Below are 21,323 nucleotides of genomic sequence, written 5' to 3'. Positions count from 1 at the left end.
TAAATTAACTTTAAAAGGCTCTACATTACACCCCTATCTATGCCAACCACCCAAGCACTAGCTAAGCCAGTTACCTCAGCAAGTCCTTCACACTGTACATGGGACTGTATCCACTCCAGCCTGTCTGAGTTCTCTTTCTCACGCACGCCTTCATTAACTTGAGAACACAGCTCCTCTGCGCGTTCCAAGGCAAGCTTGAGATTACTGTGATCTGGGTGGTTTTCTGGGGTATTCTCCAGAATCTGGTTGGGATCGGAAGGGAGGAAACAGAAACAGACAGAGATAAACCCAGGTAAGGATAGGCGCCAGATGTGATACACTTATAAGGAAATCCTTATTACATAACAATGCTTTCTCTGTTTTGCAACCGCAGTTATACTGATTCCAAAATCAAATTTAAAATGCTACAAGATTCAGAATTTTACAAACCCAGGATACTCACGCTCTTTATGAGCAGAGGGTAGCGTGTAATTCTCTGCATAGGTTTCAGCAGGAAGCTGGAGAGTGGCATTCCTTTACAGCGAGGGTCAGAGGCTAGTTTCTATGGTGTAATCCAGAGACATTGCATTACTGATCAAGAAATAAAAGTAACTATTTGCATCACTGCACTGAACAGTGCCTGATGGAATGAATCTTCCCAGTTACTGCAAGAAATCCTAGAGCCGATCTAGGTGAAAAATCACAGTGCATTTACATTTAGAACCAATGGCAAAGAATGATAGAACTGTCATTCTACTGAGGGTATGTCTACTCTACACTTCAATTAAAAACCTGCGTCTGGCCCATGCCAGCTGACTCGGGGTCCCAGGGCTTGGGCTAAGGGGCTCTTTAATTGAGGTGTAGATGTTCAGGCTCGGGCTGGAGCCCAGGCTCTAGGACCATGCAAGGTGGGAGGGTCCCAGAACTAGGACTGCAGCCTGAGCCTGAACGTTTACACTGCAATTAAACAGCAGCACAGTCCCAGCCCCATGAGCTCCAGTCAGCTGCCACAAGCCTGCCACTGGTGGTTAATTTCAGTGTAGACAAACCTGAGACATTCTGCCAACATAAGCCAGGAGAGTGAAGTTCCTGTAGTCACCAAAACCCTATAATTTAAAGCTGACTTCGTTTTTATTTTACATAAGGATCCGGGAGAGTTTGTTTAAAAAAAAAAAAAACCTAAACTCTGTGTCAAATGTTTTGGTATTTTCCCCTTCGCTGCTGATTGTCCTTCATCAAAGACAACTCATCAGTAGAGCTGCAGCAGCAGTTCCTTACTCTTAGTTATTTTATGTAATGTTATGCTCTTTGTTAGCCTCATGGCGCATGTCTCACTTTTGTGAAGTCCTTGCACCTATAGCAATCACACAGTCCAAAACAGAACAATCCAGCAACAGCTCATTGATTTTGCCAGTTATACGGGGTGTTTAAAAGCCTTGCAGTCCAAATCAATCAACTCCAACCTCTTTTGTAGCATGAATCGTGAAAGAAAGGCAAACACAAGCACTGTAACTTTGAAGGTGCAGCAACTATGCTGGATTAATGTAAAGCAGTGAAATGGAAAATGGAATAAAACACTCGCAAGGGAACATGAAGAACACATTCTACAGCAACTGTCACTGAATGTTAACACTATCCGCATATCAGATTCATAGGAAAGCAGAGGATTTTATCTATGCATGAAGGATTCTGAAGTCCTGGATTTTTCTGGTCAAGTCAACCTTTCGTTGGACAGGCTTTTGAACGTGCCCTGCCATCAAGGGAAAGGAAATCAGGATACAATATAATAGAATACCTTTAAGAATTCTTTGAACTCTGTTTCTTCATCTGTTTTCCGTTGCAGCAATGCAGCTCCATTGAGCTGGCAACTGCAGAATCTGATATAGGCCTGCATGTGAGAGAGCTCGGCAGCCAGGATGTCCCCCATCATCTGCACCGGCATTTTTTCTCCTCCTGTCTTCTTACGCACACGCAGGGCTCTGCAGAGGAGAGAATTTCACAGTTTGACTCTGTAATGCAGAAGTGGCCTAATCCTGGAGTCTCAGAATTTCCATCTGTCAGACAGGTGGATTCCTGATTGCACTCAATATCATCGAGTTCCTACAGAAAAAAAACCTCCCTTCCAGAACTGTTAGGCCTCAGATGTATCACAAATCTGACTGAATGCTGGCACTGCATGTTGTACTGACAGACTTGAATAACAGATGTAGATTGCTGAGGAAGTGATATCTGAAACAATGGGAATACTCCCTCCCCTTCAAGGCGTTTTTGGACAAACAGTGCAACCACTGGCCTCCACAGACTTATAGACTTTAAGGTCAAAGAACGGACCATCATGATCATCCAGTCCAGGGGTTCTCAAAATATTTTTTGCTGGAATCCCCTTTGAAAATATTTCAGGTTGTGATAACCACTCCCCCCCAAAAAGTGGTGACTTCCCCCACCTCCCGCCATAGCATGTGCTGCGGCTTCTGTGCTGCGGCTGTCGGTGGCACTGCCTTCAGAGCTGGACACCCAGCCAGCAGCCGCCACTCTCAAGACCTTTCTACAACAGTCTGACCTTTTAGGTCCGATATCCAGTTTGACAAATGCTGATCTAGTCGGATTTAACCCCGCACATGCCTACAGCATCATCCCACCTTATAGTAAATAATTAACAGGTTTGTCATTGCAAAAATTCACTCTCAGAAAACTCTGAAAAACATGTTATATATATATTTTCCTCACATATTCTATATTTCTAAGGCCCTCCGTTAAAAGTTCACCTGCTCCCGTTCTTTGTTCCTTTCCCTCTCATAACCCTTTCTTTGTGACATTATACTTAAATGCTCTGAATTGACATCGCAGGATTATCAAGTGGGAAATAATCAGCAGGAGCAAAAAAAAAAAAAAAAAAAAAAAAAAAAGGAATACTTGTGGCACCTTAGAGACTAACCAATTTATTTGAGCATAAGCTTTCGTGAGCTACAGCTCACTTCATCGGATGCATACTGTGGAAAGTGTAGAAGATCTTTTTATACACACAAAGCATGAAAAAATACCTCCCCCCACCCCACTCTCCTGCTGGTAATAGCTTATCTAAAGTGATCATTCTCCTTACAGTGTGTATGATAATCAAGGTGGGCCATTTCCAGCACAAATCCAGGGTTTAACAAGAACGGGGGGTGGGGGGGGGTAGGAAAAAACAAAGGGAAATAGGTTACCTTGCATAATGACTTAGCCACTCCCAGTCTCTATTCAAGCCTAAGTTAATTGTATCCAATTTGCAAATGAATTCCAATTCAACAGTCTCTCACTGGAGTCTGGATTTGAAGTTTTTTTGTTGTAATATCGCAACTTTCATGTCTGTAATCGCGTGACCAGAGAGATTGAAGTGTTCTCTGACTGGTTTATGAATGTTATAATTCTTGACATCTGATTTGTGTCCATTTATTCTTTTACGTAGAGACTGTCCAGTTTGACCAATGTACATGGCAGAGGGGCATTGCTGGCACATGATGGCATTATCACATTGATGGATGTGCAGGTGAACGAGCCTCTGAGGCAGGAGCAGAAACACTGAGGGCCTGTCTACACTTAAAATGCTGCTGCTGTAGCGCTTCAGTGTAGACACTACCTACGGTGATAGGAGGGATTCTCCTGTCGGCGCAGGTAATTCACCTGCCCGAGAGGCGGTAGTTAGGTCGATGGAGGACTTCTTCCATTGACCTAGCACCATCCACACGAGAACCTGGGTTGGCATAACTATGCCGCTCAGGGTTGTGGATTTTTCACATCCCTGATTGACGTATTATGCCAACCTAATTTTCTAGTGTCGACCACGCCTTACAAGAAAACCAGTTCCTGCCGAGTGGATTGGGAGAATACATTATCATTTTGGGGAAAGCTTAGACATTAGTTGGCTCTCTTTTAGGAGGCACACATGCTAGCTGTACTCACTTAAGTAACTTTGTATTAGACATTATGAGCTCCTTCCAGTTAACAAAGATCAATCCCATTTCTTCTTCTGTGAGACAGCCTGATTCAGCCATTCGTTTCTGGAAAACCTACAGTCAAAGAACAGATATGTGAGCAACTTCAAACACAGAGAAAGCAGAACATGGCCAGCTGTCTTTTCTTAAATTATTAATGGTCTGAAACTTAATGCACTGATGCATTCAGAACTTTGTGGTATCCACCCATTCATTTCTCCTGAGAATCACTGCAGACACGCAAGCTCTTTAATGGAATTTTTTTCCAGGTCACTTCCTACAGATGCTTCCTGTGTGTTCCTATGGTTGCCCCTTCTTCCAAAGCAGTATTGCATTCTGACACCAGCATCACCTCTTTGCTAAGAGGTAGCAGGTGTCAGGGCCCTGCAGATGGGCTTCACCATGGCAAAAAAAATCAGTGAGGCAGAGTCTGGATATACTCAAACATAACTTCTTTTATTTACACATATACAGCCAGTCCCGGAACAGTGACAGTCAACTAGCATGCAGGTGAAGACCTTCTTTCAGGAAGCTCAGCTCAACACCAATGCCTGGTTTCCAGAGGAAAACTCTGCCTATCTAGATCTCTCTCGTAAGTACTTATATGGCTCCATATGGTCACACCGGAGGTTTATGGCGGAGCTGGGAACTGAGCCCAGCTCTTCCAGGTCCTAGGCTATCGCCCTAACCACAAACCATCCTTGCTTCAAGAATTTAATTTAATCAGAGCCCAGACAGGAGAGTATACTCTGCTGGTGCTTGCACAGCTCCTGTCCAAGAACCCACCACTTTTACACAGAACTTTGCATAGCCCAAACTATCATCACCACAGCATGGCTTCCTAAGACTTAACTTTTGCTCACACACTAAGAAAAAATAATTTGGAAGACTACATGCAGCAGCACCTCCTGGTGACACCTGCCATAATGCTATAATTAGAGAGACTGCCGGGGAGCAAACATTGCTTTCTCATTGTGTAACATTCAGAAGAATTAAAGGATCCTAGATGCAGTACAGTGAGAACTGGTAGGGAAGAAGCACACAGAAGATAGATAAGAACTGGAAAGAACCATTACCCAATGAGAATTTATACCATGCAGCAACAGATTAATTCTACAAGAGATGGAGGAGGGAAAGCAAGTGGATTGGAAGAAAGTAGAGGAAGAAAGCAAAAAGCTCTTGATCTATAAAGCTCTTTGTTGGCTTGAGCCCAATGTACCTTAAGATATCATGTCTCTTTGTGTAGTTGAAATCAACATTTGAATTTACAGTCCTGGAGGGGTTTGTCAGAGGACTGGGGCAGGGCACTGTAAGTAGTTGGCCCTAGACTCTGGAACTTGCTAACGCCTTAGAATGTCAGAGCATGAGCTCACTCTTTGGGGCACACACAACGTCCCAGATAACTCCTGAGGGAAAGAATTAGGAGGATTTCAATATTGCTATTGTGCCATCCTGACCACTGTTTGATATGTACCGGTACTTATACAGTGTATTGTACATGCATCTAGAACCCTAAATGGGTGCAATTTGAAAAATCTGAATAAACAAATTAAAGAAAACCACCACAAAAGAATACTCCCCTACTAAGAGCATTGCCATGGTGAAGGGGCTCAAAGAGGCCCTAACTAGTGATGGGTGAACCTCTAGAGATTCAGAAGTTCAGTTAGAATCATAGAATCAGAGTTGGAAGGGACCTCTGGAGGCCATCTAGTCCAACCCCCTGCCCAGAGCAGGACCAATCCCAACTAAATCATCCCAGCCAGGGCTTTGTCAAGCCTGACCTTAAAAACTTCTAAGGAAGGGGATTCCACCACCTCCCTAGGTAACACATTCCAGTGTTTTACCACCCTCCTAGTGAAAAAGTTTTTTCCTAATATCCAACCTAAATCTCCCCCACTGCAACTTGAGACCATTACTCCTTGTCCTGTCATCTGCTATCACTGAGAATAGTCTAGATCCATCCTCTTTGGATCCACCTTTCAGGTAGTTAAAAGCAGCTATCAAATCCCCCCTCATTCTCCTCTTCCGTAGACTAAACAGTCCCAGTTCCCTCAGCCTCTCCTCATAAGTCATGTGTTCCAGACCCCTAATCCTTTTTGCTGCCCTTCGCTGGACTCTCTCCAATTTCTCCACATCCTTCTTGTAGTGTGGGGCCCAAAACTGGACACAGTACTCCAGATGAGGCCTCACCAATGTCGAATAGAGGGGAACGATCACGTCCCTCGATCTGCTGGCAATGCCCCTACTTATACATCCCAAAATCCCATTGGCCTTCTTGGCAACAAGGGCACACTGTTGACTCATATCCAGCTTCTCGTCCACTGTCACCCCTAGGTCCTTTTCTGCAGAACTGCTGCCTAGCCATTCGGTCCCTAGTCCGTAGCGGTGGATTGGATTCTTCCATCCTAAGTGCAGGAGTCTGCACTTGTCCTTGTTGAACCTCATCAGATTTCTTTTGGCCCAATCCTCCAATTTGTCTAGGTCCCTCTGTATCCTATCCCTACCCTCCAGCTTATCTACCACTCCTCCCAGTTTAGTGTCATCCGCAAACTTGCTGAGGGTGCAATCCACACCATCCTCCAGATCATTAATGAAGATATTGAAGAAAACCGGCCCCAGGACCGACCCTTGGGGCACTCCACTAGATATCGGCTGCCAACTAGACATGGAGCCATTGATCACTACCCGTTGAGCCCGAAAATCTAGCCAACTTTCTACCCACCTTGTAGTGCATCCATCCAGCCCATACTACTTTAACTTGCTGACAAGAATACTGTGGGAGACCGTGTCAAAAGCTTTGCTAAAGCAGAGAAATAACACGTCCACTGCTTTCCCTTCATCCACAGAACCAGTTATCTCATCATAGAAGGCAATTAGATTAGTCAGGCATGACTTTTCCTTGGTGAATCCATGCTGACTGTTCCTGATCACTTTCCTCTCCTCTAAGTGCTTCAGAATTGATTCCTTGAGGACATGCTCCATGATTTTTCCGGGGACTGAGGTGAGGCTGACCGGCCTGTAGTTCCCAGGATCCTCCTTCTTCCTCTTTTTAAAGATTGGAAAAAGGCTAATGTAGTGCCAGTCTTCCGGGACTTCCCCCGATCGCCATGAGTTTTCAAAGATAATGGCCAATGGCTCTGCAATCACATCAGCCAATTCCTTTAGCACTCTCGGATGCAACGCATCCAGCCCCATGGACTTGTGCACGTCCAGTTTTTCTAAATAGTCCCGAACCACTTCTTCCTTCACAGAGGGCTGGCCACCTCCTCCCCATGCTGTGCTGCCCAGTGCAGTAGTCTGGGAGCTGACCTTGTTCGTGAAGACAGAGGTGAAAAAAGCATTGAGTACATTAGCTTTTTCCACATCCTCTGTCACTAGGTTGCCTCCCTCATTCAGTAAGGGGCCCACGCTTTCCTTGGCTTTCTTCTTATTGCCAACATACCTGAAGAAACCCTTCTTGTTACTCTTAACATCCCTCGCTAGCTGCAACTCCAGGTGTGATTTAGCCTTCCTGATTTAATTCCTACATGCCCGAGCAATATTTATATACTCATCCCTGGTCATTTGTCCAATCTTCCACTTCTTGTAAGCCTCTTTTTTGTGTTTAAGATCAGCAAGGATTTCACTGTTAAGCCAAGCTGGTCGCCTGCCATATTTACTATTCTTTCTACACATCGGGATGGTTTGTCCCTGTAACCTCAATAAGGATTCTTTAAAATACAGCCAGCTCTCCTGGACTCCTTTCCCCCTCATGTTATTCTCCCAGGGGATCTTGCCCATCAGTTCCCTGAGGGAGTCAAAGTCTGCTTTTCTGAAGTCCAGGGTCCGTATTCTGCTGCTCTCCTTTCTTCCTTGTGTCAGGATCCTGAACTCGACCATCTCATGGTCACTGCCTCCCAGGTTCCCATCCACTTTTGCTTCCCCCACTAATTCTTCCCGGTTTGTGAGCAGCAGGTCAAGAAGAGCTCTGCCCCTAGTTGGCTCCTCCAGCACTTGCACCAGGAAATTGTCCCCTACAGTTTCCAGAAACTTCCTGGATTGCCTGTGCACCGCTGTATTGCTCTCCCAGCAGATATCAGGATGATTGAAGTCGCCCATGAGAACCAGGGCCTGCGATCTAGTAGGTTCTGCGAGTTGCCGGAAGAAAGCCTCATCCACCTCATCCCCCTGATCCGGTGGTCTATAGCAGACTCCCACCACGACATCACCCTTGTTGCTCACGCTTCTAAACTTAATCCAGAGACTCTCAGGTTTTTCTGCAGTTTCATACTTGAGCTCTGAGCAGTCATACTGCTCTCTTACATACAGTGCAACTCCCCCACCTTTTCTGGCCTCCCTGTCCTTCCTGAACAGTTTATACCCATCCATGACAGTACTCCAGTCATGCGAGTTATCCCACCAAGTCTCTGTTATTCCAATCACATCATAATTCCCTGACTTTGCCAGGACCTCCAGTTCTCCCTGCTTGTTTCCCAGGCTTTGTGCATTTGTATATAGGCACTTGAGATAACCCGCTGATCACCCCTCGTTCTCAGTATGAGGCAGGAGCCCTCCCCTCTCAGACGCTCCTGCTCATGCTTCCTCCCGGTATCCCGCTTCCCCACTTACCTCAGGGCTTTAGTCTCCTTCCCCCGGAGCTTATTTCTAAGCTCTAATTCAGAGCTTAGAAATGTCTCAGAAGTTTATCTAAATCTTTACGGTCTGAAATGTAGCTCAAAATCTTACAAATCTGGCTTCTCTGAAATTTCCAGAATCCCTTAGCTTTGACAGAATCAGGACTATTGAGACTCATGATGAGTTAGAGGCAATATTTCAATGTTTCTATTTCTTCTGCTCCCAGTGGATGTGAGAAGCACAGGGGAAAGCAGAATTAAAATAAAAATCCTGGAATTTTTGAGACACATAGTACACATCTTTACCCAGGTGTGGAATGAACACAGGAACCAGCACTCAAAGAAGAACAATCAGGTACAAACAACGTGTAACTCACGGGTCAGTCAGTGCATGTAATGTTTCCCACTCTGAGCTCAATCCACAAAGAATGAGAATCTGTTACGTTCCTCTCGTAACAAGAGTGCCTGGCTCTTTAGCTCAAGCTGCAGAGACTCATGCCTTCAGCTCTGGAAGGCTCTAGTTCAATTCGCAGTGTGTTGGTGGCAGTCACAAAGGCACATCTGATCAGATACACCATGCTAAGTAAAAAGAAAGTAAACATTTCAACTCAAACACAGGTGGGTATGACTGAAGCAGGAATCTTGAGTCCTAATCCAGAGTTGATATTGGTTCCTGGGAAAGTAATGGCAATATCCTGGACAAAGCTTAAGTATCTGAGGAGCTCACTGTATTAAACATGCACATGTTTACGTGTTACTGTGGGACTGTATATAACTACTCTAGGAGAGGTGACTAATGTCAACCTTGGGAAGTGTAATGAGCTTCAAAGGGCTCTTTGAAACGCCATGCTAGACACAAAGTAAGTGCTCCCCCTAGGAAATATTTGGGAGGAGGGGTAGGCAATGTCTCACCTGCGGACCCATCCTTTTGAAGCTGCACCCTGAGGAGAAACCCACTGTCTGCTGTTCACCTGCTATATGAGGACCAGACCAGAGGCCCAAACTAGATGAAAAAATGACTGACAGATTCAGGCATGTGCTTGTGCTGAGCTAACAGCTGTTATGAACTTGTGACAACAGAAGAACTCCTTGTGGGGTTTAAAGGACTGTTCACGGGCTGGAGTCCTTGTTGGCACTGAGGTGATCTCTGGTCTTATTAACAAGCGTGCAGGTTCTTGTATTGTTTTTAATGTGTTTTCTCTGTAATGTTTTTACCCTAACAATAAATATGATTGTTTAGAAAGGGCTCTGTTGTAAATTAACTGTGGGTAATTGCGCTGTTTATATCCTCCTGAGAGAAGGCTTGGTGAGCCAGTCTGTCTTGTTGGGGACTTGCCCCTCAGTGTAGGCAGGGAACGGTGGATCCTGGAAAAACCCTGGTCAGAAGGGAGAGAGACACAGCTGGGGAAAAGAAGCCTAAGAGTTGGTGCCCTTGCTGGACCATGGAGGAGGAATTCAGGTGCAGTTACCCTGAACTGTGATAGTTTCCCCTTCAGCCATGGACATGTTGCTCACCCACTGCCTCTGTTTTCCCACTTATAAAATATAGGCAATACTTACCTATCCCATGCCGATAGTATGTGAGAACTAGTTAACATTTATAAAGCACTTTGACCTCTATAGACGATTCTGTTCTATATAGGTACTTATACCGCGCTCATCACCATAATATTTGAATGCCTCAGACCAACGTTGAAGGTAAAGGGTGATACATAAATACTAAATACCAAGTCAGAAAGTCCTTTAGAAGGAAAGAGTTACTCAAGTGAGAGAAAGTGCAGTACTTGCAAAAATATTTAAATTGCTTTTTTGCTTTAGGAACCACAACTGAGGGTAATGCCAGAGGGAAAGGGGTATTTTTCTAGGGGAAGAAGATAAATACTGAAGCAGCAATGTAGTCCCAGAGCAAGCAATTTAGTGACTGGCTTGAATGAAATTTGGTAAGGCACTGTGGACAGGCTGGCTTCCTTCAAATATTCTGAAGATACCAGCAAAGGAGAACTTGCAGAGTTATGTAAAAGATGACTCCAGACAATAGCTGTCAAAGGGCTTGTCTGCGCGACACGGCATGGCTTGCCAGAGAGGTGTGTTATGTAAAGTGCTCTAACTGCCCCACAAGACTACATTAATGTAAACTAGGTGCCTTTTACACCACGCCAGCAGGGTCTATATGGGACAGCTGGAACGCAACACGTTAGAAAGCTCTAAAAATCACATGCCACTAGAGCACTTTGCCAGCACAATGTAGACATGCACTGAGTGACAGAATAGCAATCAGTTGCACTGGTCTTACAATGCAAACTTGGCAGTTTTCCTTTAGAAAACATGGCAATTCTCAGTACTTGAAGAGTTGATATAATGAGAAAACATACTCTGCCATGTTGTATGTTATTAAAACATCAAAGCCTTCACATCTCTGGGCTGATCTTCACTATGGGTAGATGGATGCTGCTGCAATCGATGCAGCAAGGATCGATTTAGCGGGTCTAGTGAAGAACCGCTAAATTGATGGCAGAGCGCTCTCCAGTCGACCCCGGTACTCCAGTTCTCCAAGAGTAAGGAAGTTGATCGGAGAGCATCTCCCGTCAACGCAGCGCAGTGAAGACACCGGGGTAAGTTGACCTAAGCTACGTCGACTCCAGCTACATTATTCACGTAGCTGGAGTAGCATAACTTAGGTCGATTTACTCCTGTAGTGAAGACAAGCCCTAAGACTGCATAGATTTACACCACTCAGCTAGGAATCAAATGTCATAATGATCATCTGATAAGGACGAGACACTGAAGATAAGAGACTTTGCTGTGACAGTTGTTTAAAACACCTTTTGTTTCCAAGTAACTCTCACCTCTAAGACAAGCTGAAGATCGTCCATGTACCTCTCTTCAGTCTGGATCAACTCATGAATGTAGCCCTGTCTTTTCCTTTCCATTGGTTGCATAGTATCAAGAGTTTGGAGATCAGCACACCCTAGAAAAGTAAATATTTCAAGTCATTCAGGTCCTATTAAACTTGTAAGGGCTGATGCTCAGCTTATATAAATGGCTACAGTATTATGTACTTCAGTGAAGATACAATCATTTAACCCAGCTGAGGCTCTAAGCCCATAATACGTTTAAAATGAATGCTGTCAGTAACGCTTACTTTTCTAAACTGAAAAAACTGATAATTCTCACAAAAAAGAGTGGTCTCATGTCTTAGCAAAAAGAAATAGATATATGTAGTAAATTCTTGTATTACTCAGTCTTCGTTATTTTTATAACATACACAGTGGTCTCTTATTGTTTGATTTTCAAAAGCGCTGAGCTCCTAGCACTCCAGCTGAAGTCAATGGGAGTTACAAGTGATCAGAACCCCTGAAAATCAAGCATTAAAATGGCAGCACATTTGCCAAAATAGTTACTGCTCTTTGGTAACTGAAATCTCAGGTTTTCCACTCTGTTTAGAAAATACTGATATTTTAATAGCAAATGATTATATTACAGACCATTTACTAGCATACATGAAGCATTCAATAATTAGAACTCAACTGTACCTATTCATTAATGTTAAATACATTTTATGATGCAGTATCCTTGAATTAAAAACAGACAAACAAACAAGTTTAACCAATTAGGCCCTGCTTCAGCAAAGCTGGTAAGCATGTGATTAAGCACTTCACTCAATAGGGACGGATTTAAACATATGCCTACACAGGAACAGCTACACTGAATCAGAACTGTGGATCTATCTTGTCTCTGGCAAGCATCAGATGCTTCAGAAAAGCAGCAAGAACTCCACAGCAGGCATATGTGGAATAATCTGTGTCCCCAAGAAAGTCTCATCCTAATTATAGACTGGTTTAAACCCTGAAACATGAGATTTTTATCCCCACCAAAACTCTTTTTTTAGCATTAACTATGATAATTCTCTGGATAATCTTCTTATCCATAAAAGCATCCAATCCCTCTCTGAGCCTTACTAAATTCTTTCCCTCAACAACTTCCTGTGGCAATGAGTTTCACAATCTAATTAAGACTTGAGTGAAAAAGCTTTCCTTATTAGTTTTGAATCGGCCACACTGAACGTCCCCTTGTTCTTATATTGTGAGACAGCTTCCGATCTCCTGTCTCTCTACCATTCATTATCTTATATACTTTTATCATAGCTCTGCTTAGTTGTCTCCTTTCTAAAGTAAACTATCCCAATCTTTTCAATCTCTATGAAGATAGGTTTCCACGTGCCTAATCATTCTTGTTGTCCTTCTTTGAACCCTAGCTAACTCTGCAATGTTCTTTCTGAGGGCTTGTCCACGTGGGAACATGTCAGAGTGCACTATGGAATTTTTATTGCACACTAGAAGAGTCCGGACGACCAGTGAGTGCACTGCAAGCTAGTGGTCTGCAGATATCCTGGCTTGCCATGCACTAACTTGCCATGTAGACAAACCCTGAGATAGTGTGACCAGAACTGAATATGGTATTCTAGATGACGGTGTATATTTTTCATCTCCCTTCTGTGCCATAAGTGGTTTGCTGAATTAGTTTACAGAAATAATCAATCTACACTGGGGCCTCTGAGTTACCGGTACACTTTTGCAAAGTTCTACTGCATGGTGCTGCAGCCACACGCCTTGGATGTTTAAAACTAATTTTTAAACTGAAAGCAAAGAGGAGGGGTATTTGTTTTTACACTGTGACTGTCTGAATGTGGGAGATGTATAAACAGAAACATGAACATTTAACTCAAATTATTAGCCAAAACATTCTGTACGAACAAGAGGCCATCAAACTAACCCTGACCTTTAATTTTTCTTCTCTTTACAAATTTAATATATGCCATACTGACGGTGGCTTTTGAAAACAATCAAATCAAATCAAATCGATTGAGGTCTAATATTTGCATCAAAAACTACAAGAAAAAAAATAAAGCAAACAGCTTTCCAATTAGACTGGAAAATCCACAGGTTGTTTAGATGGACAAAGCAGGTTTGAAAAGACAAATAGTCCAGATAACTTATGACAAACATCCAGATATTCACAAAAAACTTCTCCACGCACAGTGTTTATAACTAAGTTCAGCAGAGGTTGGGAGTCAGCGAGAGAGAGAAAACGAATACCATTTGGAATAAGCCAGAAGCCACTAATGTCTACGAGGCTTGACAAAGCCCTGGCTGGGATGATTTAGTTGGGGATTGGTCCTGCTTTGAGCAGGGGGTTGGACTAGATGACCTCCTGAGGTCCCTTCCAACCCTGATATTCTATGATTCTGTGATACGAGACCAAGAATATTAGAAGCAAGAGAGGTTTCAGAGTAGCAGCCGTGTTAGTCTGTATCCATAAAAAGAAAAGGAGTACTTGTGGCACCTTAGAGACTAACAAATTTATTGAGAGCATAAGCTTTCGTGAGCTACAGCTCACTTTATCGGATGCGTTCAGTGGAAAATACAGTGGGGAGATTTATATACACAGAGAACATGAAACAATTTTCCCCCCCGCTCTCCTGCTGGTAATAGCTCACCTTACCTGATCACTCTCGTTACAGTGTGTATGATAACACCCATTGTTTCATGTTCCCTGTGTATATAAATCTCCCCACTGTATTTTCCACTGAATGCATCCGATGAAGTGAGCTGGAGCTCACGAAAGCTTATGCTCTAATAAATTTGTTTGTTTCTAAGGTGCCACAAGTACTCCTTTTCTTTTTACAGAAGCAAGAGAGGAGTCCTCATTTTTTGAATTTCCTAGAATCATTTTCAGGTTCCAATTCTTGAGGATGGAATAATTTTGAATCGACAAACCCCAACTTCATCATAACCAAGCCATAACCAAAGACATTTTAATAATGCTAATACTTATCTTCTGTTCTACCCCGGGCGTTGTGACTTCTGAACAGTTACACAGAACTTGTGCTAACATTTGCTCTCCTGCTGTGGTTCCCCACCCAACAAAGTGGGAGAGGCCCTGCAAGTCAAATACTGCTTTCTGGCAATGTAAGCAGCTTATTTCCATGCTCAAGAAATGCTTCACAAGCCCAGTGACAACAGTGAAGGGAAGAAAATAAAAGACTTAAGGGAAAATGGACAAGTCTGATATATATTTTCTACGTAAAGAGACAAGAGCATGTTAAAAACCATCATTTTAAAAGGCCTATTTCTATATTTATATTGCAAATATTTTAACTTGGGGAGTTTTCAATCTTTTTCATACTGTGGACTCCATCTTTACAGAGAGATTGTCTCACAGACCCACCAGTGTCATGCAACATCCTCATGACAATTAGAGCAATTACTTAGATGAAAAATTAGTACTAGGAAAACAATACATTTTTGGCTGCCTTCAATGCAGTGTAATACATAGGAACAATGAGGAGGGGAACGGGGACAGGAGAGGACTGTATCACCAGCCAGCTCTCTGCTGACCACCAGGAAGTTCTCCATGGACCTGAGTTTGGTAACTGATTAAGGTAGAAATAAGTTAAAAAAATCTAATTTGCTGTTTACCACTGGTGCGCTTTCCTTTACACATTTTTCTCAGCTTGGACAATTAAATTAGAAACGCTATATAAGTGGCATTATTATCATTAGCAGTGTTGCCAAGTTTTGCCATAGTATTTTTTTTTTATAGTCCCAGCTTCTGGAATCATGAGAATCTCAATTTTCATAAAAATCTCATAGTCCTTGGGGTTGCAGAAAAAAAGCTACAAAACAAGAACCCTAAAGACTTGACTTAACTTGAAGGCAAGTAATAAGAATCCAAAAATATTTTTTTCCTAAATAACTCTCACTTTTTAAGACAACTTTATGATTTGGGGGGGGCCTGACTTACGATTTTTGAATGCTTCTGGTTGGCAATACTCTATTAGTCTCTGATTTTGCAAACAAGCACATGCTTAATTTTACTTTTCCAATTTACTATGAAATTAATGGGACCTACTCATGGTAGTAAAGTTAAGCACATGCATAAAAGTGTACCAGATTTGGTTTGGCTTGAGCTGTTTGTCAAGGTTACAATCAAGCCAGAATTAAAGAGGAGGAGGAATCAAGCTATTCAACAGATCAAAGTGCGTTTTAAAAGATCTGATGTTTCATAAACTACCAGGGCTTTAAGTGATTGAAGTCTATCAATCTGAGATTTCAGCTCTTTCCTGTGGTTTGTGACGCGAAATTCAGTTCCAGCTCTGATGGGATACGAGATAAAGATCTTAGAGCAGTCAAAGGGTGTTCACACTGGTAGTGCTTTTTTGTCATTTGTCAGGACTTACTAAGGCCTGGTCTACACTACAAAGTTAGGTCAACATAAGCTGTCTTTTGACAAACTCGCTGTGCATGTGTCTACTCTTAAATTGGTCTCCCACCGATATGAGCTCTCCATTACGACGACATAATAACACCACCTCCCCGAGCAGCATTGAGCCATGGTCAATGTACTGCGGTCAACACAGTGTGAATGTAGACACTGTGTTACCTATGTTGACCCGAACGGTCCTCCGGCAGCCGTCCCACAATGCCCAACACTGACTGCTCTGGTCACAATTGTGAACTCTACTGTCCAGGGCTTGTGGAAACCAGAAGTCTCTCTCCCTTAAAAAACCCTGCAAATTTTTGAAATGCCTTTTCCTGACTGTCCATCTTGGTGAGCACACCTAGCAGTTCTCCACGGTCATGTGCGACTGCCCAGCTGACACTGCCGATTACACGCTCCAGATGTGCTCCTGCCTGGAGTAGACAGGGGATATTGGGTCTCCGGAGCTTGTGGGGAGAAGAGCCTGTGCAAGCACAACTACAGACCAGCCATAGAAATGGGGCCATCTACTAGCAGATTGTATGGGGAATGCAGAAGAAGGGGTACAACAGGGATCAGCAGCAGTGCTGAGTGAAACCAAAGGAACTGCGGCAGGCATATCAGAAGGCCAGGGAAGCCAACAGTTGATCTTTTACGAAGAGCTGCATGCCATACTTGGTGGAGACCCCACCATGGATACCTCCAAGGAGCCCGAGTCACAGGCCCCCTGGCATGAAGAGGATGGGGGACATGTGTCTGGAGGGTCCAGCTTTGTCACGAGCCAGGACCTGTTGGAGACTACACTGCAGTCCACTCAGTCCTGGCAGTCAAACATGGTCAAGCCCGATGCAGGGGAAGGAACCTCAGGTAAGTGTGTAATTGTATTTCCCATTACTCCCAAAAAAACAAGGAGTACTTGTGGCACCTTAGAGACTAACACATTTATTTGGGCATAAGCTTTCGTGGGCTAAAACCATCGATGAAGTGGGTTTTAGCCCACAAAATCTTATGCCCAAATAAATTTGTTAGTCTCTAAGATAAGGAAGAGAAAGTGCTGCATCAGATGGCGAATGGAGGACCGGGAGGATGAATACTGCAGATTGTATGGAGTAGGAAAGAGTGGGCAACAGGAAGATTCACCAGGACATAATGGGGCATCTCCAGCAGCAAACAGGCTGCAAACTGTTGTGGAACTACAGGTTCAACAATCATGGACTTGCCTCCCTTTGCAGTCAATGGAGAACTCCTTACATCTCCCTCCTCCCCCATCCCCGACACCCCAATGTTCAGTGTGGCATCAGGGGCCACATCCCTTTCCCTACCACTCCACACCAGGCAATATTAAGGACAACCACAACTTCAGATACGCTTACCTGTAAGAACCACAGTTGATGTATGTGTAGCTAAAATGGACATGAATGTTCCTTCTCCTTCTTTAAGCTCTGTTCCATAAATTTATTAAGGTTTAATGTATTTGCTCTTAACTTGGACAGAATTTTTTTGGAAGTGTTTTTGTTACTGAATAAAACTCTACTGTTGGGAAATAATTCATCTTTATTAGTTCCCAACAAATGATGCAGAATGCCTGACAGTAGTGAAAGCACCCACTTAGTTGTTATTGTACACTGTGACACAACTCATACAATCAGTGACAACTACCATGTAATAACCATAGATGAACAGCAAGCATCATAAAATTAATAGGTGCACTACCAATGTTATATTCTTAGATGTACACCAAGCACCACACAATTCCTACTGGGGCCCCAAACTGCAGAGACAGGTAGAGCACAGTACATTATAATATATTAAAACAACAAGGAGTCCAGTGGCACCTTAAAGACTAACAAATTTAGTTGGGCATAAGCGTTCGTGGGTAAAAAACCACTTCTTCAGATACATGGAGTGAAAAATTACAGATGCAGGCATTATATAATGACAAATGAAGAGAAGAGACAAGTGGAGCACCAGTGTTCACAGGGCCAATTCGATTGGGGTGGATGATAGATGAGGTGGTGTCCATTCCAGGAGAGGCAAAGCTGCTTTTGTAATGAGCCAGCCACTCCCAGTCCCTATTCAAGCCCAAATTAATGGTATTAATTTAACACCAATAGTGCCACCAGACTACTACTTGTTTTTGTGGATACAGACTAACAAGGCAACCCTCTGATACTAGAATACATTACTGTGGCTTGCTGTTAAAGTACTCTTTCAAAACCTCCCTGAGTCATATAGCTCCACATTGAGCTCTTCTGATAGCCTTTCTGACAGCTGTTCAAAGTCATCAGACAGACGCTCCACCTCCGCCCTTCACCCCGGCGGCAACTTTTCCACCATTGCTTCACAGATATTATGCAGGACACAGCAGGCAGCTATAACCATTGGGATATTTTTATCACTGAGATCCAATCTTGTGAGTAAACAACGCCAGCATCCCTTCAACCTACCAAAAGCACATTTAGCTATCATTCTGAGCTGCTGAGCCTATAGAGGAATCTTTCCTTGGTGCTGCTGAGCTTCATGAACCAGGAGAGAAAGGGGTAGGCTGGATCCCCCAAGATCACTATTGGCATTTCAATATCACAAATGGTAATCCACTGGTTTGGAACAAAGGCCCCTGCCTGTACCTTTCTGAAAAAATCCTGTGTTCTTAAAGTTGTGAGCTTCATGCATCTTCCCTGACCAGCCAACACTGATGCTGGTGAAGCATCTCCTGTGATCCACCAGTGCTTCCATAAACATAAAAAAATAGCCCTTTCTATTGATGTACTCTGCGGCAAGGTGGCCTGCTGGAAAAATAAGGATTTGCTTGCTGTCTACCACTCCACGGGAGTTCAGGAACCCCATGGCTGAAAATCCATCATGTCCTGAACATGGCTGAGAGACACAGTCCTGTGTAGGAGACGATTACTGACCCTTCACACTTGCGTGACAACAGCATCCACAGTGGATTTTCCAATTCCAAAATGATTTCCCACTGAGTTGTAGCAATCGAGGGCTGCAAGTTTTCACAGTGCAATCCGCCACTCGCTTCCCCACGGTCAGTGCAGCTCTCTTTTTGGCCTTCCTGCGCTAAAGGGTTGGGGTGAGCTCAGCAGACAGATTCAGGAATGGGGTCCTTGCCCATCTGAAAGTTCTACAGCCACTGCTTGTCATCCCAAGCCTGCATCACACTGTGATCCCACCAGACAGGGCTCATTTCTGGAGTCCAGAAGCCGTGCTCCACCATTTGCCACTGCTCCATGAATGCCACCAGCAATTTTGAATTGGTTCTTATTATGTCCCACAGCAGTCCACTCTCCAGTAAATTGTCATATTCTCCATGGCTCTTCTCGCAGCTCTGCAAATACCAGAGGATCATGTGTCCTGTGCTTGCAGTGCTCATGATAACACTGCAAAGCTGTGCAGGTTCCATGCTTCTGTCAGAGCTGGCAGACAGTGACAAGTTCCATGCTGGTTCATGGGAGGTTCAAAACAGGAGTGAAAATTATGAGATACAGAGGGCATTATGGAGTGGAGAAAGTTGCATGATGGGAACCTGACCCCACAGTTCCAGTCACACCAACACAACTTGTTGCTGCCCCACCATGCATTGCCAAAACTTCCTGTAAGACAGCGTACTGGACAGTGGCAAGTTACACTCTTGGATACCTACCCAGGATGCACTGCACATCAAAACAAGAGCTCCTGTTGAGTTGCGCAGTACTGACAAAAGGAGCCAAGTATGTGCACACAAGCAATATACTAACCAGAGGCGACGTGTCAGTGGGTGGGCCGGCAGCGGAAAGGGTGGGGCCGGGGCCAGGGCCAGTGTAGAAGGGGCAGGGCCAAAGCCTCTTCTGGCTGCGCTGGGACACTGCCCAGTGCAGCACAGCAGCAGCCTGGGAGAGCGCCTGGCTGCAGCAGTGGCGGGCTGCCCCCGCCCAGGTTTGGTTTCCAGGGACAGTGGCCGAGCAAAAGCCAGAGCCCCTCCGCCCTCCCGGCATGTTCAGACCCTGTCCCCAGAAGCCAAGCCCGGGCAGGCAGCAGACTGCCGCTGCTGCCCCTCCCCACACAGGCTCTCTCCCAGGCAGCTGGCTACACTGCACAGAGCAGTGACCAGGAGCAGCTCCGTCCCACTCCCCGCTTGGGTCTTGCTGCCAGGGAGAGCAGCTGAATGTACTGGGGGGGAGCAGGTGCAGTGGGAGGGCAGAGTCCCTCACAGGTAACATGGGGTGGGGGAAGAGGGTGGGGAGAGTGCGGGAGCCCCAGGCAGGGGACAGGGCAAAGACACGTGGGGAGGTCATATGTCCTCCCCTTTAGCTGGTGCCCCCCCCACCCCCCGTATGGGGAGGCACCAGTCGTCTATGATACTAACTGCGGCGGCTTTATGGCAACATAATTTGCACTGGCAAAAGCTTGTGGTATAGACATGCCCTAAGTAGCTGATCTTTGAGCAATGTAATTTTCTGTTATATCCCCTCAAAAAGAGAAGCCAATGATTGTATTGTCTTAGCTCATGCTGCTGTCTGCTTGTAACTACGATTGGTAGTAAAGTCCACATACTTGCTATGAAACTCAACGGCCAATGGAAGTGTTACTTACTTACGGTGAGATCAACTTTGGAAGGATAAAAAAAAAAGTTAACAGTGAATAAAATGTAGACATAATTTGAAAGATAAACTGGATACTTTCAGATGTAAAACACATTTAGAAAGAGAGTTAATGTAATTGGATATTACCTGCATTTAGACTACACGGTCTTCTGGTCAGGGGGTGTCTACTATTGTGTTTATAGAGTGCTTAGTACAATGTGGCTCTGTTCTTGATTGGTCCTTATGCCCGACTCTAATAAACTTAATTAATAATAGACATGGCAGAAGAATCTTTATAAGCTTTGCTTGAGAGTGCTAGATGGAGCAGGAAGTGACAAATTGTTGAATACAAGATAAAACTTCTAACACATGAATTAAAAATCACATAACTAGTTAGATTTCCATTATTTACCTCAAATTCTGAGGTCTGGGTCAGTTAGCTGCATTAAGACTCAGTGACAATAATTCACCTCTGATGAGCTAATCAGACAGCAGACACTAATTGCTAGACTGACAGATACAAAAGATGACAATCTTGATTGGTTGAGAGGTGAGCAACAGCTTTATTCTGGGCTGTAACTTCATCTCCCCTTTGGAAAGTTAATTCATCCTTTTAAAATTCGTAGCCATAATAGATCAACTTATGAAGGAAACAATAAGTAGATACTGATTTCTGTTAATACGAACATTAAGATTTGTCACTGTTCATACTTTGCCTCAGTAAATATCCACTTCACAAATCAGTGAATCTTGAGTCAAGAGAGATCAAAATCTTATTATACTGGAATTTTCTAATGAAGTTTGTTTTACAATGATCAGACTGTTGGGCAGATATCGCATAGCTAGTGCATCCCATGACAGATTAAACAAAGACAAGGACACCAGAGTAAAACAAATTTGAAAGTTTATAAATAGGTTTTAAAACG

The 21,323-nt window shown here is 43.9% G+C and overlaps 1 protein-coding gene across 3 annotated transcripts in view; it reads right to left on the bottom strand.

Moving 5' to 3' along the window:
- ITSN2 (intersectin 2) overlaps positions 1 to 21,323 on the bottom strand; it is a 129,860-nt gene that overhangs the window by 11,437 nt on the left and 97,100 nt on the right. For all 3 annotated transcript variants that reach the window (XM_048845652.2, XM_048845654.2, XM_048845653.2), the window contains 5 exons: positions 11,410 to 11,531; positions 3,919 to 4,025; positions 1,775 to 1,958; positions 443 to 541; positions 75 to 242 (listed from right to left, as the gene is read on the bottom strand). In XM_048845652.2, coding sequence (XP_048701609.1) covers positions 75 to 242; positions 443 to 541; positions 1,775 to 1,958; positions 3,919 to 4,025; positions 11,410 to 11,531 — 680 coding nt within the window. The remainder of the gene's footprint in view (positions 1 to 74; positions 243 to 442; positions 542 to 1,774; positions 1,959 to 3,918; positions 4,026 to 11,409; positions 11,532 to 21,323) is intronic.

Source organism: Caretta caretta, chromosome 3 (assembly GCF_965140235.1).
Source record: "Caretta caretta isolate rCarCar2 chromosome 3, rCarCar1.hap1, whole genome shotgun sequence".
Lineage (NCBI taxonomy): Eukaryota > Metazoa > Chordata > Testudines > Cheloniidae > Caretta > Caretta caretta.
The sequence above is the reverse complement of the archived record's forward strand: the minus strand, read 5'-3'. Positions and strand labels throughout refer to the sequence as shown.